Genomic DNA, 22,963 nt, shown 5'->3' with positions numbered 1-22,963 from the left:
CTCAGCACAGTTTAAAATGACATTGATTAAAATTTATGGGGGACTCAGGTGAAGGGATGCAAAAGCTTCTTTGTGTGTGTGCTGGTCAAATAAAATATGGCATAGTTTATTAATTTGGATAGATATACTTTAACTATGGTATTGAGAAACTCAGATGCTTCTATATACTGGCATCCAGTCTATCAAAGATTTGAAAATCAGGTTACATAAGGAATAGTTATGGCTACAAAGATTTACCTTAGGAAGAGGACGGCTATCATGTGAAGATGAAATATTCTTAATTAGTGCTTAACCAAATTCTTAAAAGCTTTTGAAGAGTCAGTAGTACATGGTTTTGGTCAAGAAACAGTGCTGTAGGAAAAGAGAAATAAGACCAGTGGTTAGGAGTGACTTGAAGATTGGAAGCTATACTAAATAACACTTTTGGGTTTTTTGTTTTTTGTGTGGTTTTTTTTAAACCAAGCTAACAATAAAAATGACTGCCTCAGAGTTGTGTGTGTCCTCAATGTGAGCGTTTCTCTCATTCCTGGCCAGGTCCAGCTATATAATGCTATAATAAAGCTTACATAATTAAGTTTTGGTGTTTTTTAAAAAAATATATTTTTCAACATTATTCCTTTTCTTTTTTTTAATTTTTGGGAAATATTGGGGAACAGTGTGTTTTCCAGGACCCATCAGCTCTAAGTCAAGTCGTCGTTTTTTTCAATCTAGTTGTGGAGGGCACAGCTCAGCTCCAAGTCAAGTCATTGTTTTCAGTCTAGTTGTGGAGGGTGCAGCTCACTGGCCCATGTGGGAATCGAACTGGCAACCTGGGTGTTATGAGCACTATGCTCTAACCAACTGAGCCAACTGGCTGCCCCACGGGTTTAGGTATTTTTGAAAAAGTAAATGCCAGAAGCACCAGCAGGTTGGAAAGTAGTAACTACCACAGATTGAATGCTTACTGTGTGCTATGCACTGTGCTGAAAGCTTTACATACAAACTTTTAAAAATTCTATGACGTAGGCACTTACTACACACCGTCATTTCAGAGGCAAGGAAACTGGAGTTTAAAGATTAAATATAAGCAGATCCCATTAGCCAGTAAGTAGCAGGACTAAAATTTAAATTGAGGATCTCTTTTGTTAGAGTTTTCCTGGTGTACCTATTATGACTAAAGAGTAGAAAAAGATTAGAGTCAGATAAGCAAAGAATTAAAGAGATTTGATACAAAAGGGACTATAAACTGGGATTAGGAGGATTGTGGTAAACTGAAGTTGGGGAGAATTTAGAAAAAAATACATTGACTTGAAGGAGTCACCTGGTTGTAGAATGATCTAATTGCTGCTGATTATAACATAATTGAGAAATTAAGAGATACTAATACTGTCATTTGTATAATTTTGGAAAGTACTGTTGCATCTACTCTCATTGATAGGAGGTTGGAAGGACCATTTTTTTGCAATAGAAACAAAGGGCAATAAACAGTCTCTTCCCAGGGAATTGTAAGCAGGGTAAAAAAGCAACTTACCAATTATGCATACATATGTCAGTCATGCGCATGATAAACAGTAACAGAATATTTAATATGGTCACTGGGAATAGAGAGGTGGAGAGATGATTAAAAACATGGTGTTTGATCTTAAGGAAGCAAATATTAGTATATAATGTTGAGAATTACAGTAAAAATATTTACAAAGACTAGTAAGTGGCATAAAGGAGGAATACATCAACTGTTTTGGGGAGAGATAGAGAAATCTTTAGTGAGAGGATACCATGACTGATTCTTGAAGAATGAAGATGACGATTTTTTTTTTTTGCGATTTTTTTTTTTTTTAGGGCAGAAAAACATCACGTTCAAAGGCTTAGAGCCTTCAAAGAGCATAGATTTTTTTTGGTAACCAAGGAGCTTGTATGGCTGTAGCATTAGTTGCACAGGTATGAGTTTGAAGACATGCTCACAAGAGAAATCACAGAAGCCTTTCTTTGCATAGAAAACAAATATTCTAAGCTTATGTTCTTTTACTAAAATATTTCTGCCCTCTAAGATTAAAATAGGTTGTTTTTTTGGTGTTTTCCCACCTGGGACTTTAATTATTGGGTCTGGCCAAAAATTCTTCTTTCTTTTTTTGACAATGTATAATTAGTCTTAGAGACTATCTTTTACAGAATTTAAAAAACATCATTTTGGAACTGTCCTTTATTTTCAGGTTTAAATTTTTATTTGCTCTTATCAGTATTCAGTTTTAATCAATTTAACTAACAGTTATTGAGCATCTGCTGTGTACACAGTTCTAAAGTATAGGAAATGCAAAAGACCAGTGAGACAGAATGCTCTTCTCCAGAAGCTTATATTCTAGTAGAGGGTCTTAAAAGACAAAGAAAGGAAATGCTAAGCTACAAGGAGCTCAGAAGTACAAAGTGAGCTTAAAAATGGAGAGCATACATATATCATTGGGGTTGAGGGTGGGAAATGAAGGATGTTGAAAAACATGGAGCAGGAAGATGAATAAAATAATAAAGTTGTTATTTGAAATGGCACTTCTTGAATGGATAGGTTTTTGAGAGGTAGAAGTTTTAATTAGGTTTTGGAGAAAAACTAGCGAACAAGGTAAATTAAGTCATGAAGGTGGAAATATCTATTTAGGGGATTTAGTGGCCCTTTTTATTAAAAAATTAAAATAGTTTCAGTGCAGAACATTATAGAAAGATGCTTTTTGTTTAACATTTACTGTATTTACTGTGATATTACTTTACATTATTCAGTTTTTGCAACACTGTCATGGTAAGTGGTGTTTCTCCATTTCTAAGCTCAGAGAAGTGAAATAGCTCAAGATTCCAGTTAATTAAGTGTTACAGCTGGAATTTGAACCTAAAAGGTGATTCAAGGTCTGTACTGTTTTCAAGTCTATACCACAAGCCTGGAATAGAAGGCAAAAGACATTCTAGAGAGGGCTATAGATTTTAAGCAGGATATTTCTCTTGATTTAATAGGCAATGAAGAGCCACTACTGGCTCTTGAGCAATAGCATCATTGATTGCAGCTGTATATATAAGATTAGACTGGGTGATATGGAAAATGGGTTGAAATAGGACAGGTTGGATTATTCAGGAAACTAGTAGAGGGTAGTGAAGGCTCAACCACAATATAATAGACCTGAACTAGCATGTGAACAGTGGGAATGGAAAGTGAAGACATGATGATTCTTAAGGATTGGATGTGGGAATCTTTTGAGAAAAAAATTTTTATCAGGTAAAATTCATATAACATACAATTAACCATTTTAAAGTGTATAATTCAGTGGTATTTGGTACAGTAACAGTGATGTACAACCATCACATCCAATTCCAATCCATTTTCAAAAGGAAACCCATTCCTGTTAAGAAGGCAGTCCCTGTTAGCCGCTTCCTGCAGCCCTGATCTTTCTGTCTATATAGATTTACCTATTCTGGCTATTTCATATAAATGGAATTATACAATATGTGATGTTTTGTGTCTGCTTTCTTTCACTTAGCATACTCTTTTTAATGTTCATCCACGTTGTAGCATGTATCATTACGTCATCCTTGTATGGCTGAATTATGTTACATTATATATATCACTGTTTGTCCATTGTATCCATTCAACGATGGACATTTGGGTTGTTTCTACCTTTTGTTTATTGTGAATACTGAAGTCATGAATGTTTGTGTAACAAGTATTTGTTTGAATACCTTTTTTAGTTCTTTTTGGGTATATAGGAGTAGAAGTTCTGAATCATAAAGTAATTCTGTGTTTAACATTTTGAGGAACCATCAGATTGTTTTCCACAGCAATTTCACTGTTTTACATTTTGACCAGCAATGTAGGAAGGGTTCCAGTTTCTCCACATCCTTACCAACACGTTATTTTCCTTTTCTTTTTCTTTTTTTTGATTTGGTTTGGTTTTATTGTAGCCATCCTACTGTGTTTCCCCGAAAATAAGACCTAGCCGGACCATCAGCTTTAATGTGTCTTTTGGAGCAAAAATTAATATAAGACTGGCATATAATATAATATGATATAATATGATACAATATGATATAATATGTAATATACTGGGTTATACATTAATTTTTGCTCCAAAAGATGCATTAGAGTTGATGGTCCAGCTAGGTCTTATTTTCGGGGAAACATTGTGGTAGGTGTGTAAAGTAGTATTTCATTGTGGTTTTGATTTGCATTTTCCTAATGATTAATGATGTTGAGCAGCTTTCCCATGCTTTGTGGGTATTTGTATATCTTCATTAGAGAAATGTTTATTCAGGTTCTTTGCTCTTTTTTTTTTTTTTTTAAAATTATAGTTGGCATTCATTTGCTCATTTTTGAAAGAGGATTTTTTTTATATCTTCATGAGAGAAATGTTTATTCAAGTCCTTTGCCCATTTTTGAAAGAGGATGTTTTTCTTTCTGTTGTGTTCTGAGAGTTCTTTGTATGTTCTGGATATGTATCCTTATCAGAATTATGATTTGCAAGTAATTCTTTTCTAATTCTGTAGGTTATCCTAATTCTGTAGTTTGTCTTTTCAGTTTCTTGATAGTGTCCTTTGCACAAACGTTTTTTATTTTAGTAAAGTACAATTTATCTTTTTTTTTTTTTGCTTTCTTTTGCTGTCAAATCTTAAGAATTCTTTGCTCTATCCAAAGTCATGAAGACTTTACCCAGTGTTTTCTCTGAGAGTTTTAAAGTTTTAACTCTTTTTTTTTTAAGTTTTAACTCTTATATTTGGGTCGTTGATCCATTTTGAGTTAATCTTTACATGTGTTGTGAAGTAGGAGTCCCCTCCCACTTCATTCTTCTGCATGTGGATACCCATTTGTCCCTGCCCCATTTGTGAAGAAACTATTCTTTCTCCTATTAAATGGTCTTTGCATCCTTGTTGAAAATCATTTGTCCATAGATATATGGGTGTATTTCAGGACTCTCAATTCTATTTCACTGGTCTATGGCTGTCCTTTTGTGCCAGTACCACACTGTTTTGATTACTGTGACTTTGTAGTAAGCTTTGAAGTTGGGAAGTGTGAGTCCATCAACTTCATTTTCCTTTTTCAAAATTGTTTTGGCCATTTGGGGTCCCTTGCAATTCCATATGAATTTTAGGATCACCTTCTCCATTTCTGCAAAAAAGAGGTATTGGAACTTTGATAAAGATTGCATTCAACCTGTAGATCACTTTGGATAGCATCGCTATCTAAATTCTTGTCTTTAAATCTATAAACACAGAATGTCTTTCCACTTATTTAGGTCTTTAATTTCTTTCAGTAATAGTTTGTAGTGTGCATGTATAAGTCTTGTACCTTCTTGATTAAATTTCTTCCTGTGTATTCTTGTTATTTATAAATGTATTTGTTTTCTTAATTTCCTCTCAGGTTGTTCATTGCTAGTGCCTAGAAATAAAGCTGATTTTTGTGTGTTGGTTTTGTATCTTGCAACTTTGCTGAATTCATTTATTCTAACTTTTTGTGGATTCTTTAGAATTTTCTCTATATAAGATTGTGTCATCTGTGAATAAAAATTATTTTACTTTTTTCCAGTTTGAATTTTTTCTTTTTCTTGCCTAATTACTCTGGCTGTTATTTCCAGTGTTGAATAGAAGTGGTGAAGGAGGGCATCCGTGTCTTGTTCCAGATTTTAGGGGGAAAACTTTCAGCCTTTTCACTATGGAGTGTGACGTTAACTGGGTTAACCCTTTATTATGTTAAGGAAATTCCTTTCTATTCCTACTTTGCTGACTCTTTTTGTCATGAAAAGGTGTTAGATTTTGTCCAGTGCTTTTTCTGCATCAGTTGCAATGATCAGGTGTTTTTTCTTTCCACTTTTTTCTGTTAATATGGTGTATAACATTGATTTTCATATGTTGAATCACCCTTACATTGCTGGGACAAATCTCACTTGGTCATGATGTACAATTTTGTTAATATGCCGCTATATTTATTTAATTTGCTAGTATAGATGATCCTTATTTTCTGCAGACTCCATATTGTGAATTTGCCTACTTGCTAAATTTATTTGTAAGCCCCAAATTGATACTTGCGGTGCTTTTGCAGACATGTGCAGAGTGGCAAAAAATTTGAGTTGCCTGATGCACATGTTGCCACCTGAGTTTGAACAAGGTAATGCTCTGCCTCTTGTTTCAGCTCTCATACTCTCAATAGGTGTCCTTTTCACAGTCTATTTAGTTAGCACCATGGTTTTGGGGGGTTTTTGTGTGTGTGTGATTTCTGGGGATGCTTTTGCTGTTTAAAATGGTCCCAAGCATAGGACTAAAGTACTCTCTAGTGTTACTAAGTTAAAAAAAACACACTGTGATTTACCTTACAGAAAAAATACACATATGAGGTAAGCTTCACTCAGGGATGAGTTACAGTGATGGTGGCTGTGAATTCAATGATAATGAATCAACAGTTTATATCAAAGTGTCTTTAAAGAGAAACACACATAAAACAAGGTTATGTATTGATTGGCTGACAAAAATATTGTAAACAGAGCTTGGAAAATCTAGCACTGTATTTCCCCTAGGTGCAGGGGTTCAGTATTTGCTAATTCAGTTATTCATGGTGACTTTATAGAACACAACTACCATGAATAATGAGAGTCTTCTATTTTGCTTAGGATTTTTGCATCTCTATCAGGGACACTGGTCAGTAGTTTTCTTGTGATGTCTATATCTGGTTTTAGTGTCAGAGTAATGCTAGGAAATATTAGGAAATATTGAGTTAGGAAATATTCCCTCTTTTTTGTAGAAGTTTGAGAAGGAAATGTTTGGTAGAATTCATGAGTCGAGTTATCTGGTCCTGGGCTTTTCCTTGTTGAGAAGCTTTTTGATTAGTGATTAGTGATTTAATCTTTTACTTGTTACAGATCTATCCAAATTTTCTATTTCTTCTGTCACTTTTGGTAGTTTGTGTTTCTAGCAGTTTATCCTTTTCATCTAAGTGATCTAATTTCTTGGCATACAGTTGTTCGTAGTGTTGTCTTATTCTTTTACTTCTGTAAAGTTTCTGATTTTACTAATTTTCTCAATTTTTTTCTTGGTCAGTCTAGCTAAAGATTTGTCAGTTTTGCTGATATTTTCAAGTACCAACTTTTGGATTCGTTGATTCTTTGTTGTTTTCATAGTCTCTTTGTGTTTACCTCTGCTCTAATCTTTATTATTTTCTTCCTTCTGCTAGCTTCCTTTCTATTAGCTTGATCTTTTTCTAGTTCCTTAAGGAGTAAAGTTAGGTTATTGATTGAGATCAATATTCTTTTTTAATGTAAACTTTTAGAGCTATAAATTTTCCTCTCAGCACTGCTTTGCTGCAGCCTGTAGGTTTTAGTATGTTGTGTTTTCATTTTAATTTGTCTCAAAGTGTTTTCCAATCTCATCTGTATTTCTTTTTTGACCCATCAGTTTGAGTGTGTTAATTAATTTCTATATATTTGTGAATTTTTCATTTTTTCTTTTGTTATTGATTTCTAGTTTCATTCCATGTGGTTAGAGAAGATATTTTATGTGATTTCAGTCTCTTGAGATTTATTGAGATTTGTCTTGTGGTCTAACATATGGTTTATCTTAAAGTGTTGCATGTGCAGCACTGGAGAAAAATACGTATTCTGCTGTTGTTTACCTGTGTTCTATATATGCCTGTTGGCTTATAGTATTTTTCAAATCCCCTATTTCTTTAATGATCTTTTGTCTAGTTCTTCCTATTACTGTGAGCCATTGAAGTCTCTATGTTGTAGAACTGTCAATTTCTCCCTTTAATTTTGTCAGTTTTGCTTTATATGTGTTTGGGCTCTGCTGTTGATGCTTCTGTATTTATAATTATTACATATTCTTGGTGGACTGACTCTTTTAACAATAAATAATAAAGTTCTTCTTTGTCTCCTATAACAACTTTTGTCTTAAAGTCTATGTTGTCTGATACCAGTAGAGCCACCTGAGATCTCTTTTGGTTGCCATTTTCATGGAATATCTTTTTCCATCCTCTCGCTTTCAAACCTGTTTGAATCTTTGGATCTAAAGTGAGTGTCTTGTGGATAACATAGAGTTGAATCACTTTTTTTCTTTTCTTTCTGGATGAATCACATTTTTAAATCCATTCTGCCATTCTCTGCCTTTTAATCCAACATTTTAATCTATCTATATATAAAGTAATTACTGTTAAGGAAGGCTTTCAGCTATTTTGCTACTTGTTTTCTTTGTGCCTTATACCATTTTCCCCTCAATTCCTCTATTACTCCCTTCTTTTGTAATTGATTTTTTTTTCTGATTTAAAATTTTGTTTCCCTTCTCACTTCTTTTTCTATATATTTTTCAGGTTTTCCTTAGTGATCACCTGGGGATTATAATTAACATCTTAACTTTTTAACAGTCAAGTAATACAAACTTTGCTTCAGTAGTATATAAAACTCTGCTTCTTTACAGTTCCATCTTTATACATTGTGCATCCATTAACCTAGGTTTGAAATTATTGTTTCATACATTTGAATCTTAAGTCATAAAGAAAAGAAAAAAAGACTTACAAACCAAAAATGTAATAGTAGTGGCTTTTATATTTATGAATGTGGCTTCCTTTACCATTGTGGGAGTGGGGAAAACAGGAATACACACACACACAAGTTTAAAAGGCTTTAGTGTATATATATATATATATATATATATATATATATATATATATATATATATATATATATATATATATTTACTATTGACCAAAAATCACTTGGCTAAATATACAAAGAAAGTTAATAAGGAATATCCAAAAGCAGTAATAAATTCTATAGGATAGCAACTATTACAGTGGGCGTCCCCTGATACTGCAAGTTACAAGCTGTATACAAGTTTCCAATAAAGGCAGCTAAGACTAAACTCTACACATTAATAACATGTTATGCTAAAGAAGCTCACCAAACTGAGGGGAAACAACACTGGAGAGGTCAGGAACCAGCCAGACCTCACAAGGTCCGCGGCTGGAAAACGGAGGCATCTCCCACTGTTGCATGCAAGTTCCCAAGAAGGCTAGAATTATGAAGAATCACCAATGATGAATGACGAATGTACTGCCAACTGAGGTCTGTCTTATGTATCTCTTCAGATGTACTTTTGAGCCAAGTTTCTTGTTCCTGCCTCAGCCCCTCCCCCCCCCACCCCTCCGCCCCCCAATGGTCAGTTCCGGGAGCGTTGGGCAGTTACTGTGATAAAAATACTGCTTATCCGGCTGAGGGCCAGTTTATTTGGACAAACAATACCTACTGTTCTCGCCTGGGACCATTGGCCCAAGGCCTTCCACAGCCTGGCAACGTTCCTGTCACGTCATTCTGATATAACTTAGTTACTTCTTCACCTCATCTGCTGATGCGGGGGAAACAGACAGAAAGCAACATCATCCCATATCTCTCCTGTTGGGGCTGAGATGAGGGAGAATTTTTCTTAACCCTAAGCTAGCCATCACCTCATGAGGGAAAAAACAACAGCACCTCATGTGAGGGAACAAAAAGCTAACAGACAAACTTAAGCATCACCTCGTGATGGAGAAACCTAACAATCACCTCATGAGGGAACTATCATCACCGCATAAGGGAGAAACAGACAGCATAAAACAATGAAGCTGTATCAGCCCTGGAAGCTGTATCAGCCAATGAAGGCAAATTTTCCTAACATCTTCCCCACAATTCTTTATTTCTTCATGTGACTTCAAGTTACTGTTTAGTGTCTTTTCATTTCAGCCTGGAAGACTCTTTAGCATTTCTTATAGCACAGGTCTAGTGTGACAGACACTCCTTCAGTTTTTGTTTATCTGATAGTGTCTTAATTTCTTCTTCAGTTTTGAAGAACAGTTTTGATGGATATAGAATTTTTGATTGCTAGTTTTCCCCCTCCAGATTCTGCCTCCTCTCTAGGGTTTGTTGTTGCTTCTTATTGTAGGTTGTTTTGCTTGTTTAGTGACTTTTCCGAGCTATTTTTGTAAAATCTGTATTCTTTGCCATGTGTGGCCACTGAAATCTCTTCTGTTTGCCTATTGGTCAGCTAGTGTTTTGACAGTTTGCTTAAGTACCTGGAACCACAAAGAAAAATGATACTCTCTTCAGCACTTAACCAGGCTATAACTCTCCCTTAAATGTCACTTACTGCTTCTTCAGAATCGTAAGGTCAGCCAAAGATGAAATCTTAGAGTCTTCTCAGGCCTTTCCTGAGCATGTGTCCTGCCCTAGCTATGTATATGGCATTCTTGATTCTCTGGTATACACAGGAGTTTTTTTAAAACCCTTATTACCCCACATATATCCTATCCCAAACTCTTCCTTCCCAGCGTTTTCAATATGTGTACTCCTTGTCCCAATTATTGTCCCTTGCCCCAAGCCATTGCATCAATTAAATGATTTTAGCAAAAGACACTCTAGCCTTGGAATGCTCCGAGTTGGGTGAAACCAAGGCAAGCCATTGTGCTGGTCCTTCAGGTTACTGCCAGATAGGTTGAAACCCGCAATCACAATTCTTTGTCAATAAGATTTGTGTTACTTCTTCTAGCATTAGGAGTGCAGGTTGCTGTCCTCACAGCCACTGCTGATTTGGGATGTAAGAGATGGTAGTCAGGTCACTTAAAATGCTACAACGTTCTCTTACTACAAAGCTGCAGCGTCTTCACTAAGCCTTGCCCTAGTTTTTATAAGTTTTTAAATAGATTCCAGCGTTCTGCAAAAGTTGATTCTGACAATATTTGCCAGCTCGTTAATTACTTTTTTTGAGAGGTGGAGGCCTGGAGTTCTCTATTCTGCAGAAATCCTTAATGTGGGGATTGTTTTTAGGATGGTGATACTGTTAATCAGAATTAAGGAAATTAGGAGGGAGGGAGTTGATTTATGGAATTTTGATGTAGGTGTTTGTATTTGAGGTGCTGATGGTACACTATGTAGATTTCTAGTGACGATTGGAATTGTAGTGCTTCAATTCCAGAAAGAGCTTAGAGCTGCATAGGGACCTGAGAACCCTCTGTATGGAAGTTATAGAAAATGAAAGTGTATGATTTTTTTGAAATAGAGGGGAAATCCAAGTATGGCATCTTGGGAAACACTTTCAACTGAGGAATCATTCATTTATTCATTTAGCATTCATTCATTTTGTACCTACTACTAGTGTATGTACTGCTAAACATATACAAAGTAATAAGATCCAGTTTTTTTCCCCCCAGGAAACTCATTCTCTTATTAAGGAGGTAGACAAATAAACAGATACAATGCAATTTTACAACAAGGTTTAGAAGAGCCCAGACGAGACCCCAAGAATATTTAAACAGGTCAGTAGGGAAAACAAGAGACTCTCAGGGAAGGTAAAGGAGAAAATGATGGAGAAAGTAATCTGTGATCTTGGTTGCTGCATGGAGTTTAAAAAGACTGAGTACTCTAAAAGGTACTGACTTGGCAGTAAAGAAATGACAGTTTCATAAGAATGGTTTTAATTGAGTAGTTTTAGTACAATAGTAGACATAGGTGACCAGATTATATAAGGAGTTAGGAGTAAGTGAGTGAGTGAGTGAGTGATGAAAAGGTTGAAGGATAAAAGGAAGACAACTTTTTAAATAATGGCATAGTTTAAAAGGAGTAGCAGAGTTGAAGTAACTGTATTTTGGAATAGAAGCAATCTGAGCGTGTTTTTAAAAATAATAGAAGGGACTGAGTAGGAAGGATGAAAGGATGGCCAAGAATCCCAAAAGAGGCAGGAAAGATAGTATCTAGAACCCAGAAGGATCAGTGGTTAGAAACTTGGGTGAAGAAAAAGAGTGAAAGTAATGAGAAAGTTTTGAGAGAGTGAGAAGGTATTTGAGAAATTTTACTAAGGAATGCCTCAGTTTTCTCAGTAAAAGTAGAACACCGTCATGTGCTAAGAAATGAGCTGCAGTGAAAATGCCTGAGTGAAGTTGATGTAGCATACATTTGTGACAATAGTACCATTTGGTGATTTTTCTCATTTCTTTCAATAAATATATATTAGGCATCTACTATGTGAGATCTTTGGGATTATATCCATGAACAAAGTAAACAAAATCCCTGCCTTTTTGGAGTTTACACGTGAATGGAGTGAGGGGAGGCAAACAAGTAAATAATATTTTAAAGTAAACATAAGAGGTAAATAGAGCAACCTGGGTCTTGGAACTAAGAAAGCAAATGGTAGGGTCACTCAGACATAACTACAATTTATATTGTAGTTTAAGTTAGTGTTTTATTTCTGTACAGCTAATTGTAGACTCTAGGTTAAAAAGTAAGACAAGAAGAACATGGATTTGGTGGAGCCTTTATGTACTTATTGTAGACATGAGAGAAATAATCTACATTTACATTTAAGAGAAAATTTATTAATTCACAACAACTTTATAATTACATTATGCAGTTATTTCAGGGACTTTGACAAAAAAAGATAAGAAGGTAAACTTTCATATAATAACTACAGTTAAGTGTTTGGTTATGGAAAGAGAATTTGTGAAGGGTGTGGTCAAAAGTGCAAATTGTTAAATGAGTCATAGAGATGTAAAAAAGAAAGACATTATCTAAATGTAAAAGATTAAAAGAGAGTTGAAGATATTTTTTGAATAATGAATAGATTGGTGGTTTTTGGATATTATTGTTTTGTCTTCTCATTACCCCTTTTTATTTAAACAGGCATTGGAAAAGTGAAAAGAAAACATAGTGTGCCAGATTCTGCATCTCCTGCTGATGATAGCTTTGTTGACCCAGGAGAACGTCTCTATGACCTCAACATGCCTGCGTATGTGAAATTTAACTACATGGCAGAGAGAGAGGATGAATTATCATTGATAAAAGGGACGAAGGTGATCGTCATGGAGAAATGCAGTGATGGGTGGTGGCGGGGTAGCTACAATGGACAAGTTGGATGGTTCCCATCAAACTATGTAACTGAGGAAGGTGACAGTCCTTTGGGTGACCATGTGGGTTCTCTGTCAGAGAAATTAGCAGCAGTCGTCAATAACCTGAATACTGGGCAAGTGTTGCATGTGGTTCAGGCTCTTTACCCATTCAGCTCGTCCAATGATGAAGAACTTAATTTTGAGAAAGGAGATGTAATGGATGTTATTGAAAAACCTGAAAATGACCCTGAGTGGTGGAAATGCAGGAAGATCAATGGAATGGTTGGTCTGGTGCCAAAAAACTATGTTACCATTATGCAGAATAATCCATTAACCTCAGGTTTGGAACCATCACCTCCACAGTGTGATTACATTAGGCCTTCACTCACTGGAAAGTTCGCTGGCAATCCTTGGTATTATGGGAAAGTCACCAGGCATCAAGCAGAAATGGCATTAAATGAAAGAGGGCACGAAGGTGATTTCCTCATTCGTGATAGTGAGTCTTCGGTAAGTTGGTTTTCAAAGGTAAATGAAAATAGAGCTCTGGGTATTAAAAAAAAAATAAAATAGAAGATTGGAGAGGTTAAGTAGCTTCCCTGAAATTAACCAGGTAGTAAGCTGGAACATAAGCATAAATGTTCTAAAGCTAAAGTCAGTGTTCATTCCAACTGTATTTATTGAATAAAATACAGTCCTAGCAGGTATACTATACTGGATTGTTTGGCTTTGTCTAGTTCTGTTGGTTTTGCATTCCTGAAATATTTTTTACATTCAGCTGAAAAATGGAGAACATTTAACACTGGCTTCTTCATTGAGAGTAAAACAATATAGTAGACAAAACTGGGAAAACATTTCTTAAATTGCATATTGGATACACTGTTGTCCTTATGATAATCTCTAAATTTTAAAAAGTGGTATTTAAGTTTCTTCATAAATTTGTTGTTTGGAAGTTGGAATTCACTTTTACTATGTACCTCAAATTTAACAATCATGATATTTAAAATGCATTTACAATAAAAAATTTTATTCTAATACTAGTAAAACAAAACTATAAAACCATAAAAATTGAGTAAGAAAATAGTTATGTGGGCTTTTTTTGGGTATTGTCTAGGATGTTAGAATTTGATACTCATTTCTTTTAAAAATGGCCTTTATGTTTCCTTAATAAAGGAAAGATACCACTATGTTTCTACTTTTTGGATCATGATTAGTATTGGCTTTGTGTGTATGTAGTTGTGCGAAAGTGAATATGATTGTACAAAAGGTCAAAAGAGATAAAAATCTAAAGTAGTAAATGTTGGGGTGTGTGTTATGTGTAAAGAGGAGAGACTGAGATTAATTGAACTGCCAATATGAATTTCAGGAAATGGAGCCTGTACCTAACCCTTCAGGAAGAGCAGATGGTTAGTGACAGGGAAGAGTGGATTGGTTTTCTGTTAGATGCTTGACATGGCCCTGCTTTCAAAGACAAGCAGTGAGCAGAGAAGTTAGGAAGGGAGTGACCTTGGAGTGGGTGGTGAAGTAACCGTAAGTATGGGATGTTTCCAAGAAGTCCACTGTTTGAAACTTTGGCAATAACTGTATAAAAGGAAGCTTCTGATTGAAACAGATTACTCAAAAAAAATTAGGTTAGAAAAAGCCTAATTAACTAAGTAGCTTAATTGCAGAATACTATGTATTTTCTTGTAGATATTGAGTATATTAGCCAAAATATACCATTAATTTTAGCAGTAGAATTTTTAAAGTAAAAATCTCAGACATATTTTGTTTGACCTGTACAATGTTTTTTAAACATGAATTTACTGTCAGTATTTAAATATTGGGAGATTTATTATAAAAATTCAGGAATCAGATTCTCTTTTAAAATAGAAAATAGTGTCATCATTGAGCCCTTATTCCTGCAATCACAGCTAAGTGGCCACCTCCTTTAGCCTGGGGCCTGTACATACTCCCTCAGGAACAGTGGGTAGTTGATGATAGGGAAGAGTGACTGTAGTATCTTTTGTCTGTCTACTCCGTCACTTGTTTCATTTTTATTTTGCCCCTTGTAGGCATTTGAGTTTATGACGTCTCCTAAATTTACGTTAATTCTCATTTTTGTTTCCTTCATCTTTGAGAATTCAGAATATTATCTCAGCTACTCTGTAAGACAGCTGCTGTTAGCTACTAATTGAAAAAGGATGGATGTCTTGGATTTTCTCATGTGTTTCTCCAGTAATCTGACTGGACAGAAGATAGCTCTTGTGCTTCATATGTTAAACTAAACGATTTGTTGTGGGTATTAGGTAGAACATATTAGTTAAGTGACTTTGGAGTCTGACTGCTTGGGTTTGAATCCTGGATCTGTTAACCAGATGGATCTTGGGCAACTTAGCTTCCTTCAGCTTCAATTTTCTTATCTGTAAAAATGGGTTTTGAGGTGGTAATCTATGTAAATAGTTTAGCATAGTGCCTAGTACTTAGTGAGTGCTCATATTTTAGCTATTAGTTTAATATTAAAATGCTAATAGATGTCTTTCAAAATGTTTACACTACATGTTTTTTCTCTTTTAGCCAAATGATTTCTCAGTGTCACTAAAAGCACAAGGGAAAAACAAGCATTTTAAAGTCCAACTAAAAGAGACTGTCTACTGCATTGGGCAGCGTAAATTCAGCACCATGGAAGAACTTGTAGAACATTACAAAAAGGCACCAATTTTTACAAGTGAACAAGGAGAAAAATTATATCTTATCAAGCATTTATCATGATACTGCTGACCAGAAATGACTGCTGCACAGCTCTAATTCATCATGTAATTGAAGACTGAGAAAATGTCAGTCCAGTCGTGCTAGATTGGATATTGCTATTTCTAACTCTATATGAGAATTGACTATAATAAGTATTTTTATTGTAACTCAGTCCATACATATATACTACATATGCAAAACATCTGCATAGAGCAATTCCTTATTGTTGGTCTTCTGTTTTACTGTTTCTTTTGCTGTTTTTCTCTTTGCTTCTAATATTAAGGTTTTATATTTTGGAAAAAATGATGCAGATCAAAAGTCTTTATATGGAAGAATTTCTTTATTGCCTTTCCTTTATTTCCTTGTAAGGACACCATATTAGTTACTTCCTTGGTGGTTTCTCTTCATATAAAATTATTATATCAATATATGGCATATGCTAAAATAAATTTCTTGGAGAGTGTTAATCTTTTTTGTGACTAAATAGCAATAATAAATGGAAAATTAGAAATTATTTTCAGGTATTGTATTTGTTACAAGCTATTGTAAATATCAAGTATGTTGTGTCTGCCATTATTTTTAAAAATTCATTGTCTTCACTGTAAAGCAAAACAAATGAGACACGGGCCAGAAAAACATCTTGTACAATTTTAATTTACAACTGTTGGAAACAAAAATCTCTAAATTTCTAAGAATTTTTTTTAGTGATTCTCTGTCATTTGTTTATTCAAAAGATCAAAGCAGCCTCAGATATTTAGCTTTTTAAACTGTAAATGGATTCTCTGTTGTTATTTTTTTCACCTAGGGTGATTTTACCAAAGCATCTTGTATTAGGATATGTTATATCTGTGCCAATGTGAAAAGAGCTATGGCCAAATTGGGGGGAAATAGGAGGCAGTGAGAGATATTTGGTTTCTCCCTCATGCCGTCCCTCAAAATCAGTAATTATCAGGCATAGTATTTCTACTATTTTCATGTCTTCCTTTCAGCTTTCAGTTTTGTTGACTGGGACGCTAAAATTGATATATACCCGAGGAAAAGGTGGGATGTGCTCATGGTTAGAAAAAGGTATTTTTTAAATCTTATTGTTACAGGTGCTTCTATTATGTTTTTATTTACCAAGCAGAAGTTTGAGTGTATGGATGAGAGGGTACTGTAGAGTATTGAATCTATTTCTATAGGTCACAGAAGAAAACCAGTTGTATTTTATGGTAACAGCTTTCCCCTCCATTATTAATTCTGGAGATTTAAGTTTAAGCAAAGTAACCTTTAGTGTTTTAATTGAAAACACTAAAACTTACTAAATAGTAGGAAGTCATATATTTTCAAAAATTTCCACAATGCATCTTTCCCCCCCCACAATGCATCTTAAGCAAATGAATGTTTCCATCCTTAATGTTATGAACAGATATTTAATATACTAGAATTACTGATGTTAAAATTTAATTCATCTAATTCATGAGGTTTTTGTTTTATTGGTTTTTTTAAATTTAATTGTTTGAAGGTGTGTTTTTTTTGTTTTGTTTTGTTTTGTCTTAAAATCTTAAATCATTTTAAAAGACGTTGCCACTGGGTGGCAGCCCTGGCTTCTCCCACTAAGCAACAGGAGTCAGCAAATGTAATTATCACATTGATACAGTTTTTTTCAGTTTCATCACATCTGCTTTTAAAGCCTTTTTTATATTTCATTATCTATCTCTGTTCCTTTTTGTTTATTAAGTTGATTATAAGTAGATAAGTTTAATGGGTATAAACATCATGTATGCTTATCTTTTTTGCTATAAAATCACTTGAATACAAATTGAAGAAAACAGTTTTAAAGTGGTTGTAAAATGACTAGGTGGTCAACATCTTTTTATTTAATTTTAAACAAACATTTAATGATGCTTTTCTCCGTCTGTTTTTTTCCTCCATTCTTGTTTTTAAAAATGGATGGTTTTTTGTTTTTTTTTTTAAAGGAGCAATAATACTTTGTATCACAGACAAGGACTGTTATAACAAACTCCACTGAGCTGATGTTAAGGATTTTGAGGATGTAGCTAGGAATGGAGTAGTACTGTAAGCAGAATGCATATTTTGGTGCTATAGTTAGATTTATAATAACGAGAGAGTTTCCAGATAGCCCATGTGTGCCAGTAATATCTATTGTGTGCTCTTCTTACTAGGGGATGAAAACCTCACTGGGAACTACTTAATTTTGTACATCAACATTTTATCAATTTTTAAAAGCCTTAAACCAATCCTTATACCAATGGCTGTTTTTATAACCATGAATTTTACTTGAAGCACTTTTCATAAGAATTAGAACAGCTTTAGAAAATATCCACATAGCTTGCCAGTCACAGGGCTTATACTAGAAACTAGGTTTCCTTATTTGCAGCCTGGTATACTCTTTATAATGACACTTTGCCCTCTGTGTGCCTGTTTTTAGAGCAGAGTCCTGGGAAGGGCAGTATTACAGAAATTTTCTTCTACATGTGAGGAGATACTTAGCTATCAATTTAAATACATATAACACATAACTGCCCAACCCACTTCTACAAAGAACTCCAAAATCTTGGAAGGTTTTTCCTTAGAAGGTTATCCTTAAGGTTCAGCTGAATGTGTATATATATATAGATATATATACATAGCATATATGTATATATGATATGTATATCATCTTTCACTATATGCAGTAACTCAGGAACCCGGCACTGTTGAAGAGAATGTGTCACAGATATATCACTAAACAGAATAGGAAGGCTAAATGCAATCCATTGCATTGTTGGAAGAATAAAAAAGCATAGCAGACAAGCAACTGGAGTTGTTAGAATAAGGTCATCCTTATATGGCACATAATTATCTCTAGCTTTAATGCTCTAATTCTATCATCTAATCCAGAGATTGCAAAGAAGCAGGACCACCTTTGTGAGAATAAGGAAAGGGCACCTCTTGCTCCTGCCTCCCCACTCGCAAGCCCAGCTCCTTCAGTTTAGAAGTCTGAATTTCACCATCACCATTCACAGCCATTCCTGCTCCCCCGATCTTGGCCAGGGTGCCCTGTTCAGGGTACAATGAAATATTTCTATTTACACAGTGCTTTAAAAAGTAATTATTAACATTTAAAAATTGGAGGGTTTCACATAAAATTTAGAGTTCTGGTTTCCACTGAAAAATGAGAAGCTGACAATACTGGAGATGAATTCCTCCTACAAGGCAACTATCATATGGAACCCAGTATGAATGGTCCCCTTATTTTTACAAATGTATATGGTAAAAAAAAAAAAAAAAGTTTTCCCAACCCTTATTCTCCTAGTTCACCTCTCCAAATGCAGTTATGTTGCTCCCTATTTTAGTTGTAACATGAAGTTTTCAGTTTGGAATCTGCAAACTGTCATTTATCAGAAACACTTCAAATGCAATGTCCAAATCAATAAATTAGGAATGTAGCATTACAGCCTGCTCTAACTTTTCCACTTTAATATTTTGCTAGAAGATAAGGGGATACTTTGTAATCTTGTATTCATGTACAGTGGTACCTCAGTTTTTTAACTTAATCTGTTCCGGAAGATCGTTCGAGTTCTGAAACATTCGCAAACAGCCGACAGCTAGGCCTCACGATCTTGAACTCAGCGGAAGCTGAGTGACATGTTTGACTTGCGAGGCATGTTTGAAAATCGAAGCATTTACTTCTGGGTTTACAGCATTCTTAAACTGAAATATTCATCAACGGAGACGTTCGAAAACTGAGGTACTACTGTAGATCTTTTAACTATTTCCAAATGGCTTCACAACTGTTGTCACTTCTTCCTCAAAGGACATTTGATACAAGATAGATGACATCCTAATTTCACGTTTTGAATAGCATCCAGTGGATTCTTTAAAAAAATGCCACATTACCACTGCTGGGGGAAACCATTATTTGATTCTATTACAAGGCAAGATAGGAAACTTCTGATGAGCTGCTTCTCTTGGTTTAGCAAGTTTATACCCGTATGACTCAACTCTGTCATCTTCTAAACACAGATATGCATATGACACTCCCTTATTTCTTGCTGTTACATGATCTAAACCAAATGACCAAGGAACCAAAATAACATTTTTCTAGTTTACTAACAAGATGTTCTTTTGATCTTAAAGCAAATACAGTTTGTTGAGACTTGTTTAATGAGTAGCACCTAAATTGGGCTTGGTGAGATTTTGAAGAGCAGGAGTTTTTCAGTTATCATTGGTCACCTTTACAGAGGGAAATGTTTCAAACCAAAGTGGGTTTTTGAGAATGTGTTTGCCAGCCGGAGCACTTTCATTATCTCAAATATTTCAGAATTGGCCTGATGCCTACAATGACTTAACACAAACATTTCATTTACCTACTGAACTGGCTGATTTTTAAATGTTTCTACTCAAATTACTTTTAAAGCTCACAGGGAAAGCTGGTCTCAGTATTTTGATTATAATGTTCCAAATTTTATTTGTAGTTATAATTACAGAAGACAAAAAGACACAGTACTCAGTTTTCTCTTTCCCTGTTTTCTTGTACCTCATGGAACGATAATGATTCAAGCAGGGAAACAAACACACATAGACAAAAATAGACATCCAAGGTAGTTAAGATATTTAGTTGCTTTAAATAAGTCTCTGGTCTTAGATAATTTATTCCTTAGACCATGTAGGAAATTTGCAGATAGCCTTTGGGAAATTATGGAGACAAGTAGATTATAGAATGAGACTGAAGTGTCAATTTTAGGCGAAACAGCAATGGTTATTAAATAATTTTGAACCCTTAGGGAAGAAATTAGTGATCCTTGAATAAGCATGTCTTTTCTAGGAGCAAATAATGCCAAGCAAACACTTGTTTTGATACTTTTTCTATTATAGATTATAGATTAGAGGGATGTTATAGAAAACAAATAATTGATTTCATTGGGGCATATGCTAATCACTTGATGTCAAGATGAAAAAGTATTTTTGAACTGTTCTGTCTGTGTGCATGATTGTGTGTCTATTTAAATAGCTTTTAGAAATATTTGTCCATTATCCAACCATCCAGCCAACTTACCTCAAATATTTGATTGCTCCAGGTACCAGACTGTTCTAACCTAGCAATATAATAGTGAACAAAATGGACAAAGTTGTCCAAAAGCTGTCATGAAACATTTCTAGTAATGTAATGCCTAATGGAGAAGTGCTCTGAAGCAACAATAGTGTGGGTCGAGGGATTTGGAGAGAGAGTGGGGCTGTGAATTTATGTAAAATGATCAAAGGAGGCCTCTGCTAAAATTGACCTTTGAGCATATTGTGTCCTACACTGAATAGACCACTAATGACTAGGATTAAAGCAGTGGTTGAGTGAAAATACAACAACCAAAATCATGAAAATTATGTTAAGATCTTCACTATTACAGAGCATTATTTCGGATTTCAAATTTTAAAATTGAGTAAAATGGTATTTGTTGTAATTAAATGTGGAACTTTTAACTACAAAGGGCTATTCTGAATAAAGCCTGATTATCTTAAGAAGAGTTGTTAGGGAGTGTCATGTAGGAAAAAATCAGTTATAACTACAGGAAGGAGGGCAGTTTGGCAGACTTCATTGAGGATTTTAATGGATCACACCCTAAGGAAAGAATTGAGATTAAGGGAGGTTAAATTCCTGATGTTCTGCACTGGTGGCCAGACAATAAACGAGGGAGGAAATTGAGAAACAAGTATGTTCAGAGGAGGTAAAAAATGGCTGCAAGAACCTGGAGAACCGGAGCTTGAAAGTGTGTGGAAATGACATCTAGAGCACAATCTGTGGAAGCAGGAGTTAGAAGACCCTAAGACAAGGGGGATTCCACTGCTTAAATATCCTGTGTTACAAAAATATATAATTGAGACTGGGTTACACCTAAATGTGAAATGTGCTAAAACATAGGACAGATACTTAGGAATCTTCGTAAAAGGCAGGGAACTATTCTGTGTTACGTAGGGCAAGGAAGGGTTGTTGGAATGGAGTGTGTGCCATGCAGTCTGTGCCAGGGTACCAGGACCACCTGTCCTACACATGCGCAACTCTTAGAGTGAGTACCTCAAATCTTGCGCCCTCGTGCTTCCATTGCTTCGTTCTAATCCTGGCCTACGGGGCTCAGAGGGCTCTTCCTTGACCATCAACCTCCTTATCCATCCCCACTGCCTCTACCTTTATGTAAAAATCTTCTATTACCTTGCTTTTTCTTCCAATTAAATATATTTAAGTGGCAAATAGTGTAGTAGGAAAAAGATGCCTATTTCTAGACTGTACCTGCTTATGATAAGTAGGTTCATTTTTCCAGCAGTTTATCTTCAGACACAGATGATCTTTCAACTCTGAAAGACAGTGGAAATTAACCTGAGACGTGCAGGCAACAGGTTCAAGGGTAGTTTGTTTTTGGCGTGTAGCACAGACAACCAGGGATCACAACCCGTTGATAAGATACAGAAAGAAGTACCTCAAAGCCAGAAGAGAAACACAAGATCAGAGTTGAGGATTCCAGGCGAGAGTAGAGGCTAGTAGGTGAGGCACAGCCTCCAGAGGCCCTCACCCAATGGCATGGCCCGTGCAGAGGTGGACGGTCTGAATTCCTTGTTGAGTCATGAACCAGTCCTGAGAGGGACTCATGCAAAAGCTGTGGCAGGCAGGTAGCATTACCCCCTCTCCCCCCAGTGTCCCTTGAGGTGTGCTGAGCCCAGGACAGAGACTCTCCTTGCACTGGCTTGGGCAGGATTGGTAGGCAGTACTGCCTTGTCAGCATGGCAGCTCTGGGGAGGGACATCTTGACAGGGATCCAGGCCCAGGAAGAGCTAACAAGACCAGGGTTTGGTGAACAACTCTCCTTACTCCCCTACAACATAGCTAAGTGAGTCTTGTTCAGTCTCCCATTTCCTGTTACTTTTCCTTTTCCTCCTCAGTTAATATTCCCCTCAACTTTTCTATCCTTGGGCCTTGTCATGCCATTCTCCCAAATGGAATGCTGAACTGTGAATGCATCTCTCCTACCCAAATATACATGGGTACATCCTCGGAGCTCCATATTGAGGTCTATCCTCTAAAGCCTTTGCTAATCCCTTGGATCACTCACCCCTCTGTGCCCCTCAGACACATTGTGAGCCCTTCTTTGGTGCTAATCGGGAGGCAGTAAAGTGAGTGAAAAGAACTTGGAATTCTAGACCTCAGAATTCCTGTCTCCATCCCTGACTAGCTCTGCAATATACAGTAAATCAATTTCTCTGAGCCCTGTGTCCTCATCTGAAAAGTTGGGAATCAAATCTTAACTTGCATGTCTGTTGTATAACACATGAAAATGTACATAATTATGGAAAACCTTTAGGACAATTCCTGGCACTTAGTAGATACCCAGTACACATTGGCTTTTTTAACATTTGGAAACG

General features: G+C 35.6%; 1 protein-coding gene across 10 annotated transcripts in view; it reads left to right on the top strand.

Annotated features, from left to right (window-relative positions):
* The window catches only part of NCK1 (NCK adaptor protein 1), a 77,781-nt gene extending 58,953 nt beyond the window's left edge, over positions 1 to 18,828 (top strand). For 6 of the 10 annotated variants that reach the window (XM_081071807.1, XM_081071808.1, XM_081071810.1 and 3 more), the window contains 2 exons: positions 12,639 to 13,351; positions 15,398 to 18,828. In XM_081071807.1, coding sequence (XP_080927933.1) covers positions 12,639 to 13,351; positions 15,398 to 15,592 — 908 coding nt within the window. In that variant the 3' untranslated portion in view covers positions 15,593 to 18,828. Of the gene's footprint in view, positions 1 to 12,638; positions 13,370 to 15,397 lie in introns of all 10 variants that reach the window. The other 4 variants (XM_081071803.1, XM_081071805.1, XM_081071806.1 and 1 more) reach the window with 1 other exon arrangement.
* Positions 18,829 to 22,963: the final 4,135 nt, after the last annotated feature.

The sequence above is a fragment of the Rhinolophus hipposideros genome (assembly GCF_964194185.1).
Source record: "Rhinolophus hipposideros genome assembly, chromosome: 14".
NCBI classification, from domain to species: Eukaryota; Metazoa; Chordata; class Mammalia; order Chiroptera; family Rhinolophidae; genus Rhinolophus; species Rhinolophus hipposideros.
Note: the sequence above shows the minus strand (reverse complement) of the source record. Positions and strands in the feature narration are given on the sequence as shown.